The 15772-nt window shown below is 35.5% G+C and overlaps 1 protein-coding gene across 1 annotated transcript in view; it reads right to left on the reverse strand.

Annotated features, from left to right (window-relative positions):
* Positions 1 to 2786: 2786 nt before the first annotated feature.
* LOC140152477 (chromatin-remodeling ATPase INO80-like) overlaps positions 2787 to 15772 on the reverse strand; it is a 137613-nt gene continuing 124627 nt past the window's right edge. Inside the window, exon 33 of the mRNA XM_072174800.1 lies at positions 2787 to 6674. Within this exon, the coding sequence (XP_072030901.1) occupies positions 6469 to 6674 (206 nt within the window). The 3' untranslated portion in view covers positions 2787 to 6468. The remainder of the gene's footprint in view (positions 6675 to 15772) is intronic.

Here is a 15772-nt window from a genome sequence, read left to right on the forward strand (position 1 = left end):
GGTCAATTGAAAATTTTGACCTTTCATATTGAAGATATGGATTTTTTCCCAAAAGACCTATTTTTTTGTTGGTGTTTTGGGAAAAAAAATCCATATCTTCAATATGAAAGGTCAAAATTTTCAATTGATCGTCGGCTTTTCATCCCACCTACATACACTTTAACTTAAGTATAAATCATCAGATTTATAAAGTTTACTTCAAGTACTGTTAAATATCAAAAATATCAATTTTTAATGATTTGCCATAAAATGTGTATTAAATTGTGAATTTGAAAAATCAAAATTATTTGATATCAGAATGACATTCTTCAGTATTCAGAATGCAATCGATATGTCTGATGTGCTCTAATGTCCCACAATAAATACTGTCCAAACGTTCATACCACAGCCCTTAAGACATCTCAAGAGTCTTTACCAAATACCATAAATTTGCTTACATTTTTATTTAAACTTCAATGATGGTTATGAAAATTTCAGTTTTGAGGAAAAAAACCCACCTTGTTGCCTGCACTAGATGTTTAATGTCTACATGACACTGCCATATACCATGTATACTGAGAAAACTCATCAGACGGAGAAGAGGTCATTGATCTTTGTCTACTGTCCATATAAGGTCCAGTATATTGATGATGTACAATGTACATGGTTTTTTGCCACTGGTAATATAAATGCATGAATGCATCCCAGTGATGGCTGGAGGAAGTCCAGGAAGGAGTCCGAATGGGGCTGTGCCCCCTGAGAAGTGGAGGAATTAACCTAAAATGAAGTGATTTTGTGCAGTTTCAATTTCAATTTCAATTAAAAAAATTTACATTCAAACCAAAACCTTGTGGTCAGCTAAAATCGAATCACAAGATCCAAAGCATGCAGGGCGAGGCTCCTGGGTTTTTGAATAGCCATGGAGAGTTCTCCTTGAACGTAATATGTACATTATTTTGTTACATATATCGATAATGTTGATGCAACTACAGAACTAAAAGACACTATATATAACATGCCCTAATTAGTCATTCCCTAGGTCAAAAAGTGGGGAGTATATAGGCACTGGCTTGGGGGGGCTCCCTAATGCAGGCATGTATATGCCACTGCTATTCTAGACCAAATGCCTCAAAAGCAGCCATAACAAACAGAGGTCCTAAAATGTATCGTTTGCAATACAAATTTTAAGATTTTTATACCAGATTTGTTTAATACCTTTTTGCTCTTCCAAATTTGTTTTTATAAATCAGCCAATCAGGGCATAAAAATGCTTTGGCCCAAGGTAGAAGAACTTAATTTAATAATAATCATTAGCAGTGTTACCACCATTTTCAAAATGTGATACTACAATTTGGCATTTTTATAACAAAAATATTCATGTATGAAGTACAAACAAGAACTAAATTTGCGAACTCATACTTGCACTTTAGTTCTCCATCTTCTTGACCCCAAATTGATCTATTAAATTTAAATGAGACAAATATACAGACACACAACCACTTGCTATCTTATTTTATAAACTGCTCCAGTTTTATTTCTCAGAAATCAGCATTACTCATCATCCAGCGACCAACATCTGGCCAGAAATAAAATACATTCCGTTTACTTCAAAGAAAAAGAAAACAGAATCTTTAAATTCATCCACTTCCATTAATATGATGGAACATTTAATTACCAACTGATCATAACGGTAGTGCTGTGTGATTTCCTTATCATTCACAATTAAAGAAATGTAAATTATTTTAATAATTCAGAAATTAGTTGAAGTAATCAATCCTCTGCATACCATTGCAATACCTGAGAAAAATATCTTTACAATGGCTTTTTAACCTCTATCTTCCTCTTTATTTCTTCAAAAAATACTTTACAATTTTTTTACTCATATACAACTTACATTCACATATTGAACCATTATATAAAAAATATCTTGTCACACACATGCAAACATTTTTATAGGTCACGCTGTGTATGCAACTCATAAAATACAGAAAAAAGGGGTTCTTGATCTGTAAAAGTAACAAAAATGTATGAACTGAGATGCTTAACTTATTGAATTAGACTTAGAGCCAAAGGACAGCGGACAAGCAAGCAAATCATGTTAGCTTCGATTTGCCATCAAGTTGACTTACATTAGCTTAAGGCAGACCTAGGGGCAAGCAAGGAGTCAACCAACTCCACATGGACTTGACCACCAATATGGTTTAACCTTTGAATTATCAAATATATTGCTGGAAAGAAACTGTTTCCTTTTCTGATATATGCTCTCACGTTGATATTTCATAGTCAATCCAACATGCCCAATGTAACTCAACTGTCAAATATAGCTAATACTGACAAAAATAAATAAATTACTGAAAAGAAGATAAACCTGGGGGCATATATAGTTATGGTTAAATTAAGACCATGCCACAGGAAAAATCAATACATAGTGCAAGTCAACTCTCAAAACAGTTTCTTTTCTTATCTTTCTACAAAAGTAAATTTCAATTTGATATTTTGTACTATTTTAAGGTTCTTTATTTTACTTTCTGGACATGAAATATTTAATTTTGTTCTTCAAAGTGTTGAAACATCTCCACATGTGTAGTCCCAGTTAGATGGTTTGATAATACATTCTCTACACTAGTCCTGTTTATATTTAGTGCTATCAAATAGTCATATTTTGTGAATTTTTTTCTGGTATACATATTATATAAAATAAAATGCAAGCAATAGCAATCGAGTAAATTCATTCAATCAGTTAATCAATCTATCAAAAATAACTTGCTTTGGGAAAAGAAAATATTTGAGGGTTTTGAAGAACCTTTTAGTCTTACATTGAAACTATTTTTCTGTTCAGTTCAGATGCATTTCATACTACCCTCATCTAGCACCACTACGTATAGTTTGATCAGCTCTAAATCGGTGGGCCTTATCACAATGCGGATGAATATCAATATATTTTATTGCGAGAATTGTTTTGTGACATCTTGCCAAGCATCTCAAATTATCAATTCAAGTCCTAAACTTTGTCTTATTTCTTTCACAAGCACAATATTGACCATACAGGTCGACTATATCACTCTTAGCGTCTGTCTACTTTTGGGCATAGTGGTAAAAGTCTAACAATTCCCGCCGATTACGAGCTGATCAAACTATATGTATGATTGGTTATTAATTGATGGGGACACAAATGAAAAAAATTCTGTGTCTGTTCTCAATGATCACCCGACATAGAATGGCCCTTAGAAACCAAAAAGCAGCAGAAGGCTCTGCGAAAGCACGCCTGTGATTGGCCCTCCTGACACCAAGTGAAGCACCCCATTGGTTCAGCCAACAGGGTAACCCAGTTAAACATCATGTGACTTCACAAAGGCAAAACCATTCATTTCAGCTGCAGGGATAATTTTGTGTTCTATTTGATAAGCAAATTAAACTGCATTTCCAAAATAATTCATAATGGTCCTGAGATCAAATGCAAATATAACAGAAGATAAACAGAATTAAAAGATGCTGCAACATGTGAATTCTACTTGGGCTAGATCTTCTATAATCCATTTCCAAAAGTAGTGGCATTGGAAAAGCATCCATGGGTAATAACTATCAACTGCATTACATTAGACACATTTTCACTGGCGGTGTGATATAGTACATCGCTACAAAAAATGTCAGCAACCATTAACCCATTTCCCCAATTTTATGGAAGTATAGTAGCTACCAGCATTTTGTCTAGCCATTAATAAATATCTTGCCAACCACTTATATTAGGCTATATGAAATGATGGAGCACTTTATGATATGAAAAGAGTTATCTAATCAGTATTCATTATCAAAAATGCCTGTATTTAATACATTATTATATAAAAAGCACACATATAGATAGTATCGTTCTTTGTATATCATAAATCTTTCAATTATAAATATGCATAGCCAATATTAGGTAAGGTCAACTTGAGCGGTGAGAATAAAAGCATTTGATTTAGTTACTGGCACTTAATGACTATTGTTTTATGCACAAACAATACCACTAATTACATTAGTATTGACTGAATTTGGCAAGCTGAGTGTGTATTGTGTAATATTGCAAAGTGTAATTTGGGGAGAAATAAAGCTGGTAGAATACTTTAAGGTAGGTGGATCTACCTGTCAATTCATTCATTGCTGCTAAGTAGGGTTTTCTGTGTTTTGAATCTATAAAGTAGGCAAGGAAGCCGGGCAAGGAAGATGGTCTTCAGGGAAACAATATAATGATACATTCTTTACTGTCATATTTTTGTCAAATTGAATTCATAGTACCAATCAGACCACTATCTATAACATGCAAAACCATCTCAATATCCAAAGAGATACCCAGCATAAACTCAAAAATGAATTGCAATTAAATATGAGATATAGAGATTTCCTCAACAGTTGAATCACCTGATGTGATTTTTGATTCTTTTATCATTACGTGTGCCACCATCTTGACATGGTACACTCTACCCTCTGTGCTGCTATATAGTAGGATGATTTGTGATGACAAACCTCAGGTGCTACCTACCATCTATCTCTTTCCAATCTTGTAATCTTTGTCTAATATTTCTCTGGGTTAGCTACCACCACTGCTAAAGTCAACTAAGAGTCCTTATCCACCTAAATTTCAAGTAACACAGTCTGATTGATTCCTGTGGTCTTGTGTAGATGAAATGTGCGATAGGTTGTTGCACATGGACTTCCAGGGTACAAAATACCAATCACTTGATGAAGCCACACTGTGTCCAACCACAGGTGTATGACCAACTGGCCAAATGACCACCGCAGTGGACAGACGGTCGGCCTCACGCAGACCACCCAGGGAAGATGATTACTATTGCGTGATTACTTAGGCCAAGATGAAATGAAAATCAGTGTATGATCAAAGAATAACACAAACCCTGGGTTATAATAAATGTAGATTTTTATCAATGTTTGGGATGATAAGGAACCTCGTATAGTCACAGTAGCCGTACTGTTCTGACATCAGGGCATAAAACAAATGCATTTTGAATTGTCAGGATACCAATAAATAAATAAATACATTAAAAAAACATATAAAAAGTGCAATTTTATCATATTGCTGCAATATCAGGATTGTGAAAAGTATATGTGATTTCATCAATCAAACTGAAGTTCATTTTAGATAAATTCAAGGTCGACAAGTCCTTAGAATCCATTTTACATGTATAGAAGGTTCAGCTTGGATAGTGATACATTTAGAATATACATCGCATAGGTCTTGAAAGAAGATTATCTGATCAAGTTTGTTCATTAACCAAATCATTGTTTATATCACTAGTTTACATTCTTCTTGTAAATATCCAAAAGTAATTATTATCACACCTTGTGCCCTGCTTATAGTAAAGTGAGATTTGCCTCAAATAATAACAAATACACTGGACTCCTCTCCACCAAACGGGGCAACATACTTTTTAAACCTGAACATATTTATTGTATATTCTGTGAAAACTTCAATTTGATAGATGAATTCCCGTATACCTGTATAATGGATATCTTGCCTGTGCTATACACTTGTTCTATGTATTCTGTGAAAACTTAATTTTGATAGATGAATTCACATACCGTAAAAACTCAATAGTTAGAATATGTGCTTACTATCGAGCGCTTATGAAAACACGAAATTGTACCAAAGTCTGGTGCTTTACCAACTGAGCTAATGGGGTTGAGACACAAATTTTCAGGTTTACTTTTTCATATATAACTATGTGTATCGATGATTTGCTCAAAACCCTTAACACTTTTGTGGATGGGGCATTCCATGTTTGCATGTTTTAAAAGCGCTCGATAGCAAGCACATATGCTAACTATCAAGTTTTTACGGTATACCTATATCTTTTCTGTGCCATACACTTGTTCCTGTGCACTTGTTACTTCACTTCTAATACCAGGTTCAGGTTGATCCCTTTTGTGTTTCATCCCATTTTTGAAGAGTGTGGGAAACATTCAAACAATTTAAACAGCAGGTGTATAATGATGTTTGTGACAACCTGTACTCCACAAATCAAACATTTTCCCACAAAACTTCTCTGATTAATAACACATCATTTCTTACTTCATAAAGTGTTTTTCATTTCCAAAAGCAAATAGTGGATTTTCCCACAACCTGCTTGATTAAAACCACACCAATTAAGCGTATCCATAACAACAATAACAACGACAGGTTTATTGCTAGCGCAGTTTAACTACAGGACCTACCGGGATACAGGTGGGCCGGGCACAGGTTGGGGTCTAACAGGTAGTACATGATCAGGTAGCTACCACTCACTCTTGAGGTCACCTCATGGCCAAAATACAGCAGGACAGTTACTGACCATTGCAGGTTCACTAGAATGGGCAGGTAGGACCATCTGGTAGTCAGGACAGGTTGAGAGGTCACTTAATGGTCAGTTACGGGAAGAAGAACAGGTGTTGGTCCATATGGACAACACAAGTGACCCATATGGATGGTAGGGCTGACTATCCGATGGCATCTAGCTATGACTGGGTGGTGCTATCTGTGGAAGCGCTTTGTGATTGTTTGGTACTGTTGCCGTTGGTGGTCGGAGGAGGAGGAGTTGCTGTACTGGATTGGTTGGATTCGATGGACAATACCGGACTTGTGCTGGATGGGGTTGGAGAGTTGGCTGAACTTAATGCCGAGCTGCTCCTAGTAGCTGTTGACATGGATCGGTTGGAATGACCTGCAGAAATTACAAAAGATAAAGAAAAATACATTAATTAAGGAATTCCAAAACTTGTTATCATTGTTTACCTGTATCACAACAACACCTACAACAACAAGAATAAAAAACAACAAGAAATACCATAACAACAACAAACCAATTAAGAACCAAATTGTTCACAAATTGAGATGAGAACGATGTCTAATGTTCTTGAACAAGAATTGCTTTTAATTTCTATCTATTGATTGATGTCATTATTATTGATCAATGCTGAAAGTAATTGCTGCACTATACATTGAAACATTATCATTCTCAGCACAAATAGGCCACGCATGGATCATGTGATGCTATGTGACTTGTCCTCAGTGAATGAGGCGCCAACATTTCATGGACCAGTGATGACAGGAATAAAATAGCAAATCAGGGCACTACTTCTGTTATACATACTATGTCGGCAAAAAAGTGTGAAAGAATACCGATAAAATGTATAAAGTGTGGTTTATCAGTTGGAACACACATATCTTATACAAGTAATGAAGTACACACAGATCATTTTGTCTTGCGGAATTACCATCAAAAGTACAAAGCTGCTAAGTTTTTCATATTCTGGTATGCTTCTCAAGAATTCTAAATCCTACCTATCTGTCAGTCCATTTTACTTTACTACAAATACATGTATTGTTCACAAGACCATCTTCCAGTTATCTGGCCCAAAAAAAGACCTTAATTTTATTTCATTTTTTCTTGTTCTTAAACTGGCATTTTATTTCCCACTATGAAGTTGTGAAATAATGTTTCTTGAATCTGGATGAAAAAAGAAACCCAAAACAACAAATCTCTAACTTTAGATAACTGCAGGTAAGTGTACAAACTGCAAGACCTGTTATGTATCAACTTATAACATTACAGAGAACACTAATTAATTTCTTAATTAATGCCCAAACAACGGGGGTTACAATGTTTGAGCACTCCTAAACCCATAAGCAGGACAAACAACTCTCTACTTGAACTTGTTACTGTCACAGTTTTCTTGTAAAAGTGCAATGTCCTCTCATTTGTACTGCCAAACTGTACTGGCATGCTGGCATTACATGGTATTATAATACTGTAAAAACAAAAGACTTGGTATCAGCTGCAATTTAATTTAGGAAAATATAGTGAAAGTATATTTTTACAAAATATTCTTTTATTCCGGATTGAGAACTGTTTAAAATGTACTGAATTATCATGTATATTTCTTTCAATTGACCAACTGCCACAGTCCAAATTTGTTTCAGTAATATAAAATTCAAATGAAGATACCGTATTTTGTCAAATAGTCGCCCCCCCTCAAATAAACGCCCCTGCACCACTTTTTTCAACCAAGATGTTTCAAAAATGCCGATATTTCCATGCTATCTTGTGTAGTAAGCTTACCAAGTTCCCAACATGGTCGATAATACCGTCACTTTTTGGCGAAAATCTGGATTGGAAACCCGGAAGTGAACCAGAAGTCAGTTCATAGTTCGTCATTTTAGCGTGAGTTTTAAGTTTACCTCATGATTTTAACGGGAATTATCATTCTAAAATTGACCTTGAATAAACGCCCCCCTTTGGGAAAATGTAACGCCCCCGGGGGCGTTTATTTGACGAAATACGGTATACAAAACTGCGAATAATACAGCCTCTGATCAACTCCAGAAAGAACCTGAATGGACACAGAATCTCAAATACTATAATAATAAAATAGTCAAAACCTTGAGAAAATAGAACAAACATCAACCACAGTACAGGACATAATGTAAATAGAAATTAACTTCTCAATTTCTGTAACAATTCTACTTGTGTAGGAATTATGCTAACTCATAAGCATGCTATTTGGCAACTAATTTGATATCAGGTATTTGACGTATAAAAACAATGATTAATACGTCAAAAGTTGTCAAAGTCGTTATCATTGATAAATAAATTTATCATTGTGGCTGTCATTCACCCAACTCGTCAGAGAATAAATTGATATGAGAGAGAAAACAGTAGCATGCTAGCTGAGTAGTATTGATTACTTAAACAAATACCATTTTGAAACCCTTCAAAATGACCAATGTAAATTGATACCGAGACTAGATTCATATTGATATTATGACACTTTAAAGAGGGACCTGGATTGGATTTTAAAAAAAGGTTTAGGCCAATTCATTATTTTTGCATGACAAAGTGGAATGTGTATTAGAGATGTGCTTGTGTTTCAGTCAGCTATAGCCTCATCTAGTCATCTAATGTGAGGAAGTGTAAGCAATGTCACAGCACAAAGGCACAGGTTTTCATGTAATTATAGTCACATAGACTCAAGAAGTGGCTGCATTATGCTACCAACATACTACATAATTAAGCCAAGTTCATCCACACTAAAATCTAGAGGGGTTCTCGGGCACCAATGGTCAAGCTAATGACAATAAATGAATAATATAAATAAATTAAAAATTAAATGAGCAATGTATTTCACAGAAGAAATAAAACAAAGTCAACCTAAAATCTTGTTCTGCTATACAGCATGTTTCAAGAATGTAAATTACATGACAAAAATTATACAGCACATGAGGTTACTATACCCTATCACCCTGCCGTGTGCAAAGTTGTGTGTGGAAGCTGCAGAGGGGATTAATGATTTTGCTTCGGCTCAGACAGCCGAACAACCATCTATGCTATAATGCCATAATGCTACTTTTTGTATCTTACACAATGAGCAAGCCTAACTGTACTGAATTCCAAAAAAATGCTATCCACGTCAACATACCATATATCAACAGAATTGTTGTATTTGGACGGCGATTTAATTTGCGTCATATCACATTATTGACCTTACATCTGGCGCTATGTGTCCAAACAGCAGCTGAAACAGCTTAGAAAGGAGAGTCACTGACATCAATTATTGTTAATCTGGTTTAATAACAATGTACATCAATGATATTGTAGTCCGTGTTTAAAATTAAACTTAAAATTGAACTCATTATTGTATCTTACGACATAATTTTCATGATTGTTCACTGAATACTCAAAAACAACATCAAGAACACCTGGACAACTAAACAGTCCTTGCCCATCATTGCAATGCATGTGCAGTGTCCACAAAATCAGATCAATTCATGATATTTTTCTTTTTGGTTTAATTATTTTGTTATTCTTTTAATTGATATTACACTTACCATACTGATTATATTATTTAAGTTATTCCACAATCACATCCCTCACTTTTTCCAAAAAAGTTGAAGATTTTTATACCATCAGCAACCTCTGGCCAAGTAATGTTTGTGTGCAAATTATTTCTTGCAGATTGCTTCTGTGCTTCACTTGGCAAAAATATCATCAAATTTGTATCTATGTTCTGTTAACAGAACAAAATTACAACATGGTGGCCTATGGAGCAATGTAATACACGTACGTTGCAAATGCAAAATCAGAATCAACTGAAATTTTGGGGAAAAGCTTTTGTGAAAATCTCCTGAAACATGGCATAAAAAAGAGGATGCTAGGATCACAAAATACTCCTTTAAGAGGTTTGCATTTCACTGGGAACTCAATGTCAAATGAGTGCTTTAGTCAATGAGTGCTTTAGTAACTGATGAGGACTAAGTGTGGCTTAGCAACCAAAGTGCCACACCTTTACTTTCAATTGGACACACCCATGATACATTTGACCTCTGTTCAATCTGCTTCTATATATGATACCATTACATACCCACCCACCCACCCCATCCATAACCAAGACATCACATTCTTAGAACCCAACCCATCATTTCCAAGCAATTAAACACCTGCCCACCTAAAAACAAACGAGGCTCAGACAGTTACTTAGCAGCCCGATACCACTACATCCATTATGTTGCCATAGCACATGGCTGCCGGCCGGCAAAGATGAATCCTGGTTGCTAAGCAATAATAAAAATTGCCACACCTAGCCGTAAGCGAGCAGCCTCTGTCATTACGGGCAGGCGGCCTAATGAAGAAAAGCGTGTAATGATACCGCTGGTGTAAATTAGTGTAATCAATAACTGGCAATTCCATTAATATCATCCATAAGCCTTACTTAACTTACTTACCCTGGGAAAATGCTTATATGAGACTTGCTGTGTGACAATAATCAAACATGGATTGGGTTACGTAAGAGGTTGCCCTAGAAACCTAGCTAAACAACCAAACTGCCAGACCTTTATTTGGGCCTTTTACTGAATATTGCATTGACAACTACTTCTTTGATACCAGTGTATACCATTCTATCATCTATTGCTACCTTGATGCTGAGAAGTTACTTCAATAAATAACAGAAACTTTTAATTTTTATACCAAAAAACAAAATCAACATCCTTATGATATAAAGTCTATGGAAATCCAAGTATGTTTGATAGAGCAAACATTAAGATCAGCTTCACTTAGTAGTGATGGGTGACGCATATATCTAGTGTGCAGAGTTGGGAGGGGCTAGTGAGAGAACCCCTTGCTGAGCTAGGAGGTTAGATGCAAGGCAGCAATAACTGTTATGGCATCACTCCAGAACCTCCGCTGTATGGCCGGCTTGCTAGCTGTATGGGCAATTTGATCCGCAGCATCACGTCATAACTCTCTATCATTCAGATGATCTATTTGGCATCAACCAGCTCAACATTTCTGACAAACTCTTAAAGTGACGCTTACCCATTCAATTATTTTATTCATTATTTTGTATAAATATTTAATTTAAAATAAATATTAAAAAGTACAGCTTTTTGGATATGATAACCGCTAAATGTTTCAATTTGTGATTAAACGTTCAAAAAGTGCAAAAGTTTTGGGTCAATTCAACTTTTATAAAACTACCAAACTTCTGGTTGTAAAAATTCTTCACTAAACTTTTTAATCATCAAACTTCTGTATTGGTAATTGATGAAAGTTTGGATTTGTTTAGGAAACTAAAGATTTCAAGGAAATACTTCACTAGTCAATATGGATAATGCTTTCTACAACATCAGATGTTGATATAGTCATACATGTTTAATGTTTGATCGGCATCATCCGGTATTAGGGCTAAATCACAGAAACTAGTGGGCGTATGTCCACACCACACACATGTATACCAGGGATGGTTAACATGTGTACACAGATGACCACTTGCTGCTTAAAGCATCAGGGAAGCTAATTAATTAACTCCACTAATTGCCGGCCCAATATTTTAAGTTATGAAAGTGCAAGTGTATACATTGCCTAATCAAATCTTACTATGCAGAATGGTCGCCCACTCATTTAAGGAGCCCTGGATTGCTATGTGATATGACATGAATTAAGCATGAAGAATCACTGATACTGATTCAATTGCAATACAATGCTTTGATTCATCTCTTTTTCCATTGAAATAAGACATGGATATGTTTGAGGCAATCAGTGAGAAGTCTCCTGAATTTGGAGCACATCCAAGGAGATTACGTGCTGGAGACTACTTGTATCCTTCAACTCGCACATTTTGTTTATACTCCTTTGAAATATTTTTCACCTCTATTTCATTTGTTAAAGCTGGCGGATAATACAGGGGAGGGGGAGGGGTAAGACAGAGGAAAAGGAAACAACACATTGTCAAACTATTTTATAAATGGATATTTAATGCTTCAAATAATTTCTTTATCAATGTTGCTTTCTGGTGTAACCAATTTGAACTTTACTTGTATCGTTGACTCAAAACTTTCTGACAAAATGTCACACTAATACAGGCAAATACTGCCCAGTTCTAAATATTCTGGTTACTAGTGCTAGTAGTCACTCAATGGGAGGCAAGTACAGCATCACTCCTTAGCTTCTTTTCTTAAATTTGTGTCAAAACTTAAGAGGGCACACTTCATAGTTGGTGAGTGGAGGGCAGAAATCTTCATTTTACAATAAGCTGTACTGTTTTTCACAGTTAAGTACCAGTATATTTGTTTTGGATATATAAACTCTCCTTTTACTAATTGAACCGGAAAAAAAATTACAATTACACACATCTGAGCTACACACCAGATCCAATACAGGGATGACTTGTTCACCCTGTTTTTGAAAAAAAAAAGACAACACAAACACATATTGACAAACATAGCCTCTACATTTGGTGTACTGATTTATTATAATACACCTTACAAACACAAGCAGCGAAAGTGGGAACTAATAATGGTTGATTCTTTAAAATGGAGTCAACCTTTAAGTACTTTAAGTAAACATCCAAAAAAGTTGACTAGTACTTCCCCGCGCTGACATTCCTAACAGGGCCATCTAAACCCATCAATTGATAAAGCTTCATCACACCCTAAGCTAGAGCGTCAAGTACCAAATGCACTATCATTATCAATCGCTTTTCAAGACATACTTTGTGATCATCATCATTATACTTAGGGTGTTAATATGCGCACGTGTAGCTTACGTCAATGGGCCTCATTTAACAGGACACCACTAATAGCTGACTTACTAGCTTGCCAAGAAACACATCTGCATTGGGCAATTCCAGTTGAAATCCATACACCCCTATGGAAGACATGACCTTAGTCTCCCACACAGGGGGTGGAGATTTCAAATGGAATCACCCATTCAGGTAATCCCATTTGCAATTCACACTCCCTGTGTGGGAGATTAAGGTTGCATCTTTCATAGAGGGTGTATGGATTTCAATTGGAATAGCCCATTTGTTAAGTAAACCCCCATCATCAATTCCCACTAATACCGTACTGTTTACCTTTGTCTTTGAAATTTACACTTTAACACCGCCATTCAACCCTGGTTAAGATTACAGGTGAAAATATCAAGCGTTCACATTACAGATATGATCTCTAATTACAAGATGGTATGGGCGTGTATGAAGATTTCCATAACATCACAATTCCTGATCTACAGTAGATAAGACACAACTTATAAGACTAAGTAAAGCATTTGTCATATTCTGCAGTTATTGTGTTTATTACAATAAGGTGACAACAAAAATGTTCCATTGTGAATGTAAATGGAAAAGCTTTCTTCGCATAGTTTTTTACAATACAAAATTTGATTGGATTAAATTTGAACAAGAACATGAGAAAAATTTCAGTAGATTTAGTAAATGCAAGCATGTTATCTTCATTAGATATCAATGAAACCAAGAGCTGTCTTCAGTAGGTAGCAGTGGAAACAATTTATCTTCTGAATACAGCAATGGGGAACTTGGGTTATCTTCAGTAGATAGCAATGCAAGCATGTTATCTTCATTAGACAGCAATGGAACCTTAAGCTATCTTCAGTAGATAGCAGTGGTAACAATTTATCTTCTGAATACAGCAATGGGGAACTTGGGTTATCTTCAGTAGATAGCAATGCAAGCATGTTATCTTCATTAGACATACCTTAAGCTATCTTCAGTAGATAGCAGTGGTAACAATTCATCTTCTGAATACAGCAATGGGGAACTTGGGTTATCTTCAGTAGATAGCAATGCAAGCATGTTATCTTCATTAGACAGACCTTAAGCTATCTTCAGTAGATAGCAGTGGTACCAATTCATCTTCTGAATACAGCAATGGGGAACTTGGGTTATCTTCAGTAGGTAGCAACAAAAATATGTTATCTTCATTAGACAGCAATGGAACCTTAAGCTATCTTCAGTAGATAGCAGTGGTAACAATTCATCTTCTGAATACAGCAATGGGGAAGTTGGGTTATCTTCAGTAGGTAGCAACGAAAATATGTTATCTTCATTAGACAGCAATGGAACCTTAAGCTATCTTCAGTAGATAGCAGTGGTAACAATTCATCTTCTGAATACAGCAATATGGAACTTGGGTTATCTTCAGTAGATAGCAATGGAAATATGTTATCTTCATTAGATAGTAAAGGAACCTTGAGCTATCTTCAGTAGATAGCAGTGGAAACAATTCATCTTCTGAAAACAGCAATGGGGAACTTGGGTTATCTTTAGTAGATAGTAATGAAAACATGTTATCTTCATTAGACAACAATGGAACCTTAAGCTATCTTCAGTAGATAGCAAGCTTACTTCTCACTTAAGACAGGTGTAAAATAAATTGTAACAACTACCTTGTGCTAACCAAACCTCCAAATAAATGGAAGGTCATTGCTAATATACAACTTCTTGGAATTGAATCATTTTGAACAGTGCACTACTCTTCTCCAAAAAGCTCTATTCAATAGGAATTTACCTCCAAGGGGAACAATCTTCCTACCTAGATGCACGTTCAATCATTAATGATGCATTAAACATGATAACCATTAACCCATACTTGGGCAAACTCAACAGTACATTAATTGAGTTGATAATGCAAACAAGTCAAATCCAATGTCTTTCCTAGTAGCTTAAAGACTTAGAGCCTAGCGATGAGAGAATTGCCACAGGCCCTATAACAAACCTTTGCTCCAAGTATTGCTAGCGCAACACCTTGACAACCCATCCGTAGTGCACATTAAGAGACATACCTGCCATGATGTATGACACCATTTAGATTATGATGCTGTGGGGATGTTGTATTAATTATGCCGCTTTTAACAGAACACACTCAATTTAAAAAAATTCAATACAAATTGTTCTCGGTTAACCGACAGTGTCATACGCTCACTGCACATTGACTTAAAGTAACAGCAATACTCCTGCAAATAGCTATTGTACCATACTTGGAAAACCTCATCTTTTCTTTGGACTGAAAAATATCTGGTATGAACAAAAAAGCTAATAAACACCCTAGGCAACCCTTACAGATGATTGATGTCATCACCATCTAATATCATATATTCTTCCACAATGATGGCAATCCACATCTTAAACATCTTGGCGACAGTTAAATCAATTTACATTGTGAATTGTAGATTGCCAACCCCCCTTTTTTGTCAATAACCTCATTAGCATTCAATGGGAAAACTTTCAACTTTAAAACAGTAACAAAACCACAGCATGAAAAGTTCTCTGAATATATTTGCCGCACAATTTTCTTTTATTTGGCATTATAACTATTCCTCTCTTTCTTTACTCTTGAATAAAACATTTTCCAACACTCTTCACGGAAAAGTACTCCACAACAGATACCTCATTGAATTTGCCACACTTTAACTTGTCTGCTTATTGCTGACAATTCCAACTTATCTCAAATACTGGTTTGGCCTAG

This window comes from Amphiura filiformis, chromosome 5 (assembly GCF_039555335.1).
Source record: "Amphiura filiformis chromosome 5, Afil_fr2py, whole genome shotgun sequence".
NCBI classification, from domain to species: Eukaryota; Metazoa; Echinodermata; class Ophiuroidea; order Amphilepidida; family Amphiuridae; genus Amphiura; species Amphiura filiformis.